A 12,365-nucleotide genomic window follows, 5' to 3' on the forward strand; every position below is an offset into this window, starting at 1 on the left:
TCTCAGAATGACAGCTCTCTTTCGCCAGAAGACTACCTCTCCCGACAGGCACTGCGCGCTCCACGGACACAGGCTGGCAGGCTCCCCACTCTCCACCTCCGCCAGAACCAGCCAATAGGAATACCAGACTTGGGCCTCCGCCCAACCCGGACCACGCGGGAGAGACGGCGATAAAACTACATTTCCCGAGGTGCCTCGCGCACGTTGTGACCAATCAGCGCCAGGAGTACGGAGGGCTAGGGGTGGAGCCGGATGCATAGGCCACCCCATTGGCTAAGGGAAGCTTAGAAGAGCCGGAACCCGGGAGAGAGAGAAGCGAAATGACATTTCCTCTTTAAATAGCTGGAGCCGGGGCCCCGTTGAGAAATGGCCGCGTCGGCAGGTGGGTCGTATCGTGGCTAGGGAGGTGTGTTGCGGGGGAGGTGGGCCGGGGCACAGGCTCAGGCTGGGAGCTGTGGAGGTGGAGATGCGGAGCCGGAAGAAAGGATGGAGAGGTGAAGAGGGATAAGGGGAGGGAGGATGGATGGCGTGGAAGGCGGTGGGCGGTCCGGCCGGACAGGGATGGGGAGGCCGGGTACCCGCCGCCGTTCCGACCCTTTCGGGTTGAATGGGTACTGGCGGCCGCCGTCCATTGAGCGTTCCTCGTGAGGCTCCTGCCCTCCGCTCGGCTGGGATGTTCCGGCTCTCGGCACAGTCGCCACAGACACCTCGCCTGTTCTGTCCGCACGGTCCCTCCGCGAGCGCGGGGCATCGGGCTCGCCTGGCTCCGGGAGCAGCAGACTGGTGTTTGAATTTGCAACGCAGCTCGCTTTCTCCCAGATCCTACCTCCCGGTCCTATTTGGTGGTGTATGTATACATACATGTATTTTTGTACGGGGGGGGGAGGGTACAAAAAACAAGCCAAGCAAACAAAGCAAAAGCAAAAAAAAAAAAAAAAGCCCGCGACGCCGTAACTGGTTACGAACTTATTGTGGTTGTACGATTTTCTCCTCCTAGATTTAAATAAGTCTTCCCCGACACCGGATGGGATTCCATCTTCAGACACAGCCAACGATGCCATGGACCCCTTCCATGCTTGCAGTATTCTTAAGCAACTCAAAACAATGTATGACGAAGGACAGTTGACAGATATTGTAGTGGAAGTGGATCACGGGAAAACATTCTCCTGTCATAGAAACGTTCTTGCTGCAATCAGCCCTTATTTCAGGTAGGATAATGGTAGAAACTTCTGTTGATAGCCGCATCAAGTCCCCTTCTCCCTCAGCATTGGCCATTTCATTACCACACTGAAATGCTGCAATGAAATGAAACCAATGAGTTTGTTTCCTAAAATAAGTCACAGGCCCTGTTTTTTAAACTCTTGTTTTTTACTTGTTGGATTATTTTAGAATTCAGGTGGTTGTTTTTTAAGTTAATGAATATTGTTTTGCTTCTTTGTTTCAGGTAAATGACCAGAAAATCTAGAATTGCATTGCCCAATATAACAGCCACTAGCCACATGCGGCCTTTTAAACTTTATTTACAATTAAACAAAATTAAAAATTCAGTTCCTCAGGCACACTAACCACATTTAATGTGCTCAGTAGCCATATATAGAGCCAAGATATAGAACATTTCTATCACTGAAAGTTTTATTGGACAGTGCTGGCCTAGAATTTGTTACAAAATTTTATCCATGGTGTATATTTCTGTAGTGCATGTAACTCCTTTAGAGTTTAAAACATGATAGCCTGTTCTTTTGAAAACAAATCACCTTAATAGGTTGTTTTAATACCATGGGTGTGTGTGTGTCAGGGGGTGAGGATGGGGGGTAAAAGCAGTGACATAAAAATATAGTTTCTATGTATTTTATACCCCAGGCTAGTGATTGTTTCCAAGATTTCCAGAAGTATTTTTAAGCTAATTTTTCATTTTCATTTATACACATTTTTGTATGTCACAAAACTTTGAAAAGTAAATTTTCAAAACTTGAGTCTAAAAAATAATTTCATACTCTAAGAAAAGATCAGTGATAAAGGCAGTTTCCTGCTTGAGTCTAAATTCTTTTGTTTCAAGTGCTCACTTTACAAAGCCTTTCAATGTTCAATAATGGTGCATGAATGACAAGAAATAATTTTCTCAATCACACTCTAAGTGTGCTTTTTCCTTTTGAAGGTGCTTACCTTCATAGGGCATATAGCAGTATAGTATTCCAGACAGTAGTTTCTGGTTCCTCTTTCTCAGAATACTGGGTTAAATATAGTCACTTCAGTCAGATACTTGTGATTTAACCGTTTAGATTTGCCTAGGGTAGGTCATTAGACTATTAAGTATTAACCATCACAAGACAGTGAGCTGGAAAGAAAAAAGAAGAAACTCATACAGTACACAGAAGGTATAAAGTTTGGCCTGGTAATGGAAACTGCTGGTAAGATTCACTTATCCAGACTGTCCATTAGATATGGTTAGGTCATTTATGCATTTAAATATATGTCATAATTAGCTACTTATCAAGCTGTTGGCTAAGCTTGCTGTATATATATTGCTTTATATAACCTTTACAATTTTGTCTCTGCACAGTTATTGCCATTTTTCATATGAAAAAAATCCTGAGGCTCAGGGAGGTTAAGTGGCCTATTTAAATCACCTATTAGCAAGGGGCAGAAGCTGGATTTGATTCCAGTGCCAGGCTTCTTTGTCACTATATGACTTTTAAGGAACGAGAGTGGGTCCTCTTTAAAGTTGCCTTTCAGAAGTTTTTATTATATTAGATTTGAATAGTAAAAAAACAAACAAACAAAAACACAGAAAACATTTAGACTTTGAAGTAAAATTGTCTGTATATTACTGAAATGTTATGCTCTTATATCATTTTGGTGTAATACTTAATTAAAATTAGTTTCGAAGACCTAGATCATCACAAGACAGCGTAAAAGAGAATATGCTATAATAGATTTTAATTTCCAAGAAGTTAGGGAAATGCTTAGAAAAGTTTCTAAGCATCAGATACATGAATTCAAATGAAGATATTTGGCTAGAAATGTAAGGATTGGGTTTTTATGTCTTACTAGAGGTTTTTGTACAGAAGTTTTTTGGCCTGGTGCTGCTCCTATGTGAGATCTAGAAAGGTATAACAATAGTTTCTAAGTCTTGCATCACTGGTGGAAGAATTAGAATAGCTTGGAATCTGGCATGACTGTCTCATGATGCCAGTGACTTGTCAGATTAAAATTTGTGTGATTACAAACTTTTTTCTGCTCAGATTTTTGTGTGAGGATGTGCTCCCACTTTATATAGAGTTTGTGTAAAGAACCTACTAAAACAGAGGAGAACTCATCAAATGTCACACTGCAGTGTGTGAGACCAACCTATTCAAGTCAGTAGTAGTTCCCATGATAAAGGGATATGTGGTAATATTCTCCTTTGGGAGTTAATCTCTGCCTAATGAAGGGCTTTATTTTTCCTTTTAGTTGGTAAGTGTATAGCTGAGGTTTTCAGTACATGAATTAAAAACCAGCACATACATTGGAACATCTAGTTTTCAGTCATCAAAAACAGCCTATGTGATATTAAACTTAAAATTTACATTGTAGAAGTAAAAATAGGACTCAAAGATGGTTAACCCAGGTAGCAAGCTGGGTCCTTGTGATACCTTGTATACCTCCCTTATTTCTCATATTGCATTTTTAAATTCATGTAATTGATGGAAATCGTCCCATATAAAGATATTTTCATAACACTTAAAAATAAAATAGGGGTCTGGATCTGTATAATCAACTTTATCACCAATGTTAGAACAATTTCTTCAACAAACATGTAATAAGCATCCTAGCATACACAGCTCTTATCTCGAAAAGCTTTTTAAAGAGCTTTTGATTTGATTTTGATATTTTAAGAGCAGCCTTGGAAGAAACCTTAAAGGAGGGAAAAGAAAGGCAAATAATGTTTGTAAATGACTAATACTTAAATAAAGAGCTAGGTTTTTGGCTACTTAACGTTTTGGCTAAGTAAGACCCATAAATGGACAGGTATTGAACAACGACAACAAAAAAGCTTGGTCCCAAAGGCAAAAGTTTGGGATTTGTAATAAAAACCATTATCTCCAAAGAGTCAGTTCAGTTCCTAAACTGTTTTTAGAAGTAGGCATTATATTCTGCCTGGCATAATCTTTATTCATAAAGATATAAATAGTAAAACTTAGTAACTTTGAGAAGATTAAGTGTATTTCTTTCAGCAAAGGTTTTCAAAATGTCCAAGGATAAGTGAAATGAGGTTCTTTATATTCTTCATAATGATTAAAGAAGCATTGAAGAGATAGTTTTAAAAAGGAGTAGGTAGAGAATAAGAACTTATGAAGAACATTTTGTTTTTCTAAGATGAAAATTTCAAAGATATATTTTGGGCATGAGTTGCCTTATAAATTTCCACTGGGACATGAAAAGTTTTATTAGACAGTCTCTGTATGCTAATGTATCACATTAACACCCTATATTTTTAAAACATTATCTTTGTGGTAAATTTATACCTTTAAGAACTTACCACCATAATTTTTATTTGTAGTGCAGAAATTGTATTAACCACTCTTTCCTTCCTAGATCCATGTTCACTAGTGGCCTTACAGAAAGTACTCAAAAAGAAGTTCGAATAGTCGGTGTTGAAGCTGAATCGATGGATTTAGTGTTGAACTATGCTTACACCTCCAGAGTTGTTCTGACAGAGGCCAACGTTCAAGCCTTGTTCACGGCTGCTAGCATCTTCCAGATTCCTTCCATCCAAGACCAATGCGCTAAGTACATGATTAGTCATTTGGACCCACAGAATTCTATTGGTGTCTTCATCTTTGCTGATCATTATGGTCATCAGGAACTCGGAGATCGATCGAAAGAATACATTCGTAAAAAGTTTCTGTGTGTCACCAAAGAACAAGAATTTCTCCAGTTGACAAAAGACCAACTGATAAGTATACTAGACAGTGATGATTTAAATGTAGACCGAGAAGAGCATGTTTATGAAAGCATCGTAAGGTGGTTTGAACATGAACAGAATGAAAGAGAAGTGCACCTTCCAGAAATTTTTGCCAAATGCATACGTTTTCCCCTGATGGAAGATACCTTTATAGAGAAAATCCCACCTCAATTTGCACAGGCTATAGCCAAAAGCTATGTAGAGAAGGGACCACCCAACACTAATGGCTGTACACAGAGACTTGGAATGACTGCATCTGAAATGATCATATGTTTCGATGCTGCCCACAAACACTCAGGAAAGAAGCAAACAGTGCCTTGTCTAGATATAGTCACAGGAAGAGTGTTTAAGTTATGCAAACCACCAAATGATCTAAGAGAAGTAGGTATTCTTATATCGCCAGATAATGACATTTACATTGCAGGAGGGTACAGGCCCAGCAGCAGTGAGGTGTCCATCGACCATAAGGCCGAAAATGATTTCTGGATGTATGATCATTCCACCAATAGGTGGCTATCTAAACCATCCTTGCTTCGAGCCAGAATAGGCTGCAAATTAGTGTATTGCTGTGGAAAGATGTATGCAATTGGAGGTCGTGTTTATGAGGGTGATGGGAGAAACTCCCTAAAATCTGTGGAGTGCTATGACAGCAGAGAAAACTGTTGGACGACTGTTTGCGCAATGCCTGTTGCAATGGAGTTCCATAATGCTGTGGAGTACAAGGAGAAGATCTATGTTTTACAGGGTAGGTGCCAGGTTCTTCATGAACGTAGCAGGTCCAATTGTGGTCTACTTATACTGAAATGGATCTGTACCTGTAAATTGAGGCAAACCTCTGGCTCTCTTATAAATTTTGTTGGAACAGTCTGTTCTTTAAAGGGCCTATAAAGAAAATACACTTTTGAATCAAAAAAGGCAGGTATTTTTAAGTTACTAAAATGATCCTGTAAGTTTATGTTCTTACTGTGTTTTGACGTGTGGAGTAAGGATTTTTGAAAGCATTCTTTAATAAGTAATAGTTTGGTGTTTTTGAAGAAGTATGTCAGAGCTGGTTTTAAGACTTTAAACAAGAAAGCAAGGTTGATACATGACTTTTTCCTCTTCAGTAATATATAATCAAGAGATGTAACAACTAATTTTTTATGGAATTTAAGGAGTAGTTTAAAAGAAAGAAAAGAACAAAGCGTTAACTAAACTTATACTAATCAATTACTAAAGAGTTTTGTATAAGCCTTATGATTGTGAAGGTTACAAAACTTAATTAAAAGAGTTTGAAATGAATCTTCAGATTTTAATTTTACTGCAGTTTATGTTGCCTTCCATAATACATTGCTTTCAATTTCTTTCACTGAAAAACTTTGAGATGTCACCTTTTTCTTACTTTTATAAGATAAGAGGGACTATTAATGTACTTCACTTTTTAAAAGATTTTTGAAAACTTATTGAAGACCAGTACTCTGGCAAAGATGATACAGTAGAAGTAGAAAAAAGTGTGACTGGGTGAGAGTAAGTAAGACATTTGTTCCAAGGTTCTTTATGTGAGATAACTAATGTTTTCCTTTGTTTGGCTTTTTACACGTTTCAGTTGTTTGAATGTTGAATGCAATGATGATAAATCAACATCCTTATTCCTCTTTTGTGTTTCTTAATTGCTTATATAGTAATGTTTTCCTCACCTACTGTTTTAATAAAACAAGAAGAAAGGGGCGACTTCTATGTAGACACACGAGTTTTTAGCTCTTATCCATTGTTTTCTCTATGTTTTTTGCTCTAGTATTTTTGTTTTTCACTTAAAATTTTCTAGAAAAGCCTGAACCCATATGTTTAAAGTTCAGTATTAAGTTAATTTTAGTTGTACAGAAGCATGGGCCTAATTTAGGTTTGTTGGTCTTGCCAACAAATGGGATGTAAGAGTGGACGTATGATCTATCGAGTATGGTTGGATAGGTTGTATCATCCAATATGAGGAAGCCCTCTTACATATATTTTGGTCTTACTGGCTAATCAATTAGTTGATAGACATATAATTAATTATAAGGCTCCCAGTTGGAAGGTACGTAAAACTCATGTATTAATATAATACTAAAGCAAAGTAGCATTGAATTAATAGAATTTCAGGGCTGGAATGAACATTGTTTAATCCAAGATTGTATTTTATATAAGAGGAATCCGAGGTTCTGAGGGTTTTCTTTTTTCTTTTTTTGGCATATAAACAACTGACATTTATTTCTCACAGTTCTGGAGGCTGGAAAGTTCAAGATGCCAGCATGGTTGGGAGAGGGCCCCTCTTCCTGGTTCCTGGCCTTCTTGCTGTGTCCTCACATGGTAGAAGGGTGCTCCGAGGGCTTTTTTTTTTTTTTTCAGTTTCAGGCATACAAAACTATATAATAGTTAGACATTTACACCCCTCACAAAGTGATAACCCTCCCTCCCCCAACCTACTACCCCTCTGACATCGCATACAGCCATTACAATTCCATTGACTCTACTCCCTACGCTGTACTCCACATCCTGCGACTATATATATATTAAATTATAGTTGGCATTCATTGTTATTCAGCTTCAGCCTCAGGTGTACACTGCAGTGGTCAGGCATCTACACCGTTCCTGAAGTATACTCCCTAATAAGACAAGTGTCCATTGGATACCCTACAAAATCTTTACAACGTTATTGATTATATTCTCTGAGGGCTTTTAATTTATTAAAGAGGATTTTAGATTAAAAAAACCAACTTTTGTTTTTAATGTGTCATCTTTCTATAAGGAATTTGTAGAGAGATAGTACACATTAGAAAGTTTTAACTTCTATCTTCTTTGCTAAGAATCCTGTTACAAGTTAGTCAGTTAATGGCAGGTGTTGTACAGGCAAAAGCTGGGAGTTTAACAAGCTCTTAAGAAAAATTGAAATTACAGTATCACTATTAAGTAGGCAGTTAAATTTGTAGATAAGAGTAGACATAGTTCAAAACATTTTTCAAGGAGAAGCTCAAATTAGAAGTAGGTATTTCTAATCTAAACAAAGCTTTGTTATATAAATAAACTTGACATGAATAGTCAGAAGCTTATGTTGTACTCTCTGTGGCTATTGGAGTATCATTTAATCTGTTCATAAAGGGTTCAGAGTTTTATATCAAGGATTTTATACAAATGTTATAATTAGTCAAACCCTTGTAAATCTTCACTAGTTCTTTCAGACATTTTTATATCGGCAGTCTGACCCAGCACACCCTTTTATTGTCAAAATAGAATTGAAACTCATTCGAAGTCAACTCTGTAAACCATGTGTGTTTCCTATCTTATTAAAGTGATGTTTTCACCTCTTGAATATTTGTCTTCGCATTATGGCAACACTAAAGTAAACACATGTGGCCTATAGACACAAATCTGAACAATTCCATGTACTATCTTCTAATTAAATAATTAGCACATAAATGTATAGTGGCTTATTCATGATGAAGCTATATACATATTTTGATCTCACTGGCTAACCATTAGTAATAATGCTTTTTTAGAGCTGGCTTAAAATAAATTTTCTGAAATACACAATTGGATAGAATAAATGGAACCAAGCTCTTCACTGTTATTCTGCCATCAAGCCGGAGTAGCCCCCCTCCCCCCTCCCCAGTATGAACACCCCCGGTCTGCTCGACTGTAATCTTATGTGCTATGTGGTGCCATGGAATAAAGAACTTCTAAGCTATTTTATAATTAATGTATCTCTGGAGATTATAAAAGAAATATTTTAGAAAGTGAAATATTTGGAAAATTATATTGTTTAGTCTTCAACATACAACCAAAAAGTCATGTAAATGTATATACTCATTTATTTTCTTTTCTTTTAGGAGAATTTTTCCTCTTCTATGAGCCTCAAAAAGACTACTGGGGTTTTTTAACCCCTATGACTGTGCCTAGAATCCAGGGCTTAGCAGCTGTATACAAAGACTCTATCTACTACATAGCTGGAACCTGTGGAAATCATCAGCGTATGTTTACTGTAGAAGCCTATGACATTGAGCTAAATAAATGGACTCGTAAGAAGGACTTTCCATGTGATGAGTCCATAAATCCGTACCTTAAACTGGTACTTTTCCAGAATAAACTCCATTTATTTGTTCGAGCTACTCAAGTGACTGTTGAAGAACATGTCTTCAGAACCAGCAGAAAAAATTCCCTTTACCAATATGATGACATCGCTGACCAGTGGATGAAAGTGTATGAGACCCCAGATCGCCTCTGGGACCTCGGCCGGCATTTTGAATGTGCTGTTGCTAAACTCTATCCTCAGTGTCTTCAGAAAGTACTTTAATGAGCAGCAGGCCTTAGTGAGCTCACTGACATCTTGTGCTTGGGGAAACCTAGTCTTTCAGTGATATAAGAAGTACTGTCAGTATTTAGGAAAGCTGAGGGAGTTTGTACACGCAAGTGGGTGCTCTTAAAGATTACAGTGTAGGGAGGGATTTCTTTTCATATTCGTGATATTTTCATTTCAGTAAGCAAAAGGTAACAAAGTGCAATTGTCAGCATTGTTTTCTGGTATAAAAGCAATCATTTTCATTCTAGAATTTTGTGAGAAATAGTCGCTAAGATACCAGATGAATTAATAACTATGCAGTCTTATAAGAGCAGTTAGGGTATTATTGGTTAGAGACTTCCAAACTAGTTTGATGTGACTTTTTATTTTAAATACGGGTAAAAATCTGAGGCAATATCACCAGGACTTTAGCTGTGACCTCTCAAACAGAGAAGCACTAACTTAGATCCTCATTCTTAATATATATGTATATTTATGTACTGTTTTTCAGTGTACTGAGATTTAAATGTTTTAATAGAGTAGATTGAAGGAAAAACAAATCATCTCAGAAAGACGTTTAAGTCTGATTATTTTGTATTTCCCATGTAACTAAATTAAGTTAAATTGTAAAGTAGCAGTTTTCTGTTGCTAACTTTTTAAGTGCTAACACTGTTTCATTTTAAAAAATCCTGAAAAGGGCTCAAATTCACAGGTGGCTGGTGCTAGTATAATTCATGTGTATATCTAGATAGATGTAAATTGTCTGAGCCTATACTTACCTTTGAAATTGGTATGTTGGTTTTGTGGCTATAGTACTATATCTGTTGAACTCTTGTGATTTCACAAGATTCTCTACTTACATGATAGCAAGATATGGCCAGTTATTGGTCTAACTGGAGTCAGTCTTAGAATAGTGAGAACATGATACTCAGTTTGCACTAACACGGGCCATTTTGTTGCCTGACCTCCTTTTCCATCCTCTACCTGTCAAGTCTTTATCGGTACAATGAAAGGTAACTTATTTCTCTTCTGCACAGAGCATAATGTGAAGTTTTACACCTACTTTTAAGATTCTGTTTTTCAGAAACATAAAACTCCTGCAGTGGTTGAATTTAATGGCTTTTAAGTTATATACGACGATTAAAACCTCATTTTTTTTTTCATTTTTGCACTTAACAGTGATGAATAATTTTACATTGAAAATCTTGTTCTAGCTGAAGGAGACTGAGAAAGAAAAGAGTAAGTAAGTAGAACCATAGCATTCTAGGTACTAAATCATGTTTCAGATTTAACTGATGAATTTCTAACAATCAGTTAAGAATGTTCACATAAAGGACAAACCAACTTTTATAATACCTAAGGTAGATAATTTGGTAACTTATTTTTTACCATACTTAGAATAATTAATAAAGGATAAGTGTAGCCCAGAGTCTGTTCTCAACTAGAATATTTTGATTTTCTTAAGCAAACTGGCATGGTTTGTGTTAGAAATTCTTGTACAAGTTGTAATGTGATACTGTGAAACAAATTTAAAACATTGCGTCTTTGCATCACATACCTCATTTTTCAGAAACTTTCCAAACTGCTTGTCTTAGACCTCTACAAGTAGGGAATATTTTCTGAAGAAGAATTCAAAGTGGACAGAATTTATAGAATTAATGTTTTAAAATCTAGTCTTGGGAAGCTAGATACGTTTTTGTCTTATTGGCCTTGAGAGTGTGTCTATAATCTCTTTATAAACTTTGTCCAACTAAAACCAGTTTTTCTTTATCTTCTCTTTTTTTCATTTTCATGCTGTTTGGGAGTTATTTCTGTGTGTTTTTTGAAGCATCTTTCCAGTGTTGCATTGTAGAGGGGAGGGGAAAACAAAAATAACTGATGTTTGCAAGAGATGTTCATGTAATTTATTTTTGAAAGTTTTGTTGAATATCTAAGACTTCCTGCCGCTTTTTGACAATCTTCTGTATTTATTTAGGAAAAAAAAATGTTACTTGAAAACATGACATAGAACATAGAATTAGTAATTTACATGTGCCGTATGATATATAGGAGTACAACATACTGTGGTTAATTCTACAGTAGATTTATTCTGTTGATCTGCACAACAGTTGATCCTTTTACTATAACAATTTATGTTGAGGGTGTGATTTAAGTATAGTGTGTCAAAGCCAAGGTTTAGAATTTTCTATGGGAGTAGAATATATATTGAATTTTGTATGAAGAATTATTTGTTTAAATTATATAGTTGGGATATTTTGCCACTTTTAAAATGATTTCAGAAGAAGTCCTAGAAAATTAAGATTAGTAATATGTGTGGGTATATGTTTAATATTTAAGGTACGTTTGCATACTATGTTGAGAAAATATAAGTAAAAGGCACAATGGGTACCACAGAACTAAAATAAAGGTCTAAAATATGCCAGTTCCACTTTAACTTTTTTATTGCATTTGAAGAATGTATGTAGCACTTTCCTATATATTTTTTTACATGTTGAAAACTGGACTTGGTATAACTATATTATAGGAAAGTTTGAGTTGTAGTCTTTATTTTCCATCTTTATTTTCTGTTATCCTACAAAGTTGATGCTTAAGCGTTAAGCTGATCTCACTGGTGCATGAGAAAAAGTAGATGTGGTCTGCACAGAATCAGATTCCCAATGTGAAGCAGTTTAAAATGTCATTTAATGTTCAGTACTCAGGTATGTAGTACGTACTGTAGTCCTTTGGGGGCACATGTGTAGATATTTTTAAACAATTTGCCATAATTGCACAATTTTTTGCATTTTTACCTGATGGCATTGTTTCTTATAATAAAACCTTTTCTGATTGAAAATTCCATTGTTGTAAACTGACCTCTGACTAGTGAGTTTTTTTGCGGAATTAATATTTAGTGAAAATCATGAAATACCTTATGTCATGGTGAAATGGAATGAGATTTTAATATGGCAAATATTTGATGTCAGATACCAAATGAACTAGTTAATATCACCTTATATAACGCTCTTTAAATTCTAAAGCAAACTCACATCGTAACTACTTTGTTCCATTTATTCTGGCCTACACTCTTTATTCTACTCCTCTCTCTCACATTTCATATCTAATCCATCAGAAAACCTATTGCCTCTTCAA

At 36.4% G+C, this 12,365-nt stretch overlaps 1 protein-coding gene across 3 annotated transcripts; it reads left to right on the forward strand.

The window, feature by feature from the left end:
- The first annotated feature begins 293 nt into the window (after positions 1-293).
- On the forward strand, positions 294-12,072 carry KBTBD8 (kelch repeat and BTB domain containing 8). Of its 3 annotated transcripts, none has more exons than XM_019757203.2 (4): positions 294-382; positions 998-1,208; positions 4,576-5,690; positions 8,788-12,072. In XM_019757203.2, exons 1-4 carry the CDS (start codon positions 367-369, stop codon positions 9,249-9,251), a joined length of 1,806 nt encoding a protein of 601 aa, XP_019612762.1. In that variant the 5' UTR covers positions 294-366; the 3' UTR covers positions 9,252-12,072. The 3 variants fall into 3 exon arrangements, with proteins under 3 accessions (XP_019612762.1, XP_074169349.1, XP_074169350.1); XM_074313248.2 differs by having other exon boundaries at positions 382-494; XM_074313249.2 differs by lacking the exon at positions 294-382 and adding an exon at positions 501-847.
- The last annotated feature ends 293 nt before the right edge of the window (positions 12,073-12,365 follow it).

Source organism: Rhinolophus sinicus, chromosome 5, assembly GCF_057876585.1.
Source record: "Rhinolophus sinicus isolate RSI-liver-muscle chromosome 5, RSI-T2T, whole genome shotgun sequence".
Lineage (NCBI taxonomy): Eukaryota > Metazoa > Chordata > Mammalia > Chiroptera > Rhinolophidae > Rhinolophus > Rhinolophus sinicus.

Coding starts and splice junctions, on each gene's coding strand:
- KBTBD8 (XM_074313248.2), top strand. CDS start 467: ATGCGGAGCCGGAAGAAAGGATGGAGAG. Junction 495..997: donor CCGGAAGAAAGGATGGAGAG/GTGAAGAGGGAT, acceptor TTCTCCTCCTAG/ATTTAAATAAGTCTTCCCCG. Junction 1,209..4,575: donor GCAATCAGCCCTTATTTCAG/GTAGGATAATGG, acceptor TTTCCTTCCTAG/ATCCATGTTCACTAGTGGCC.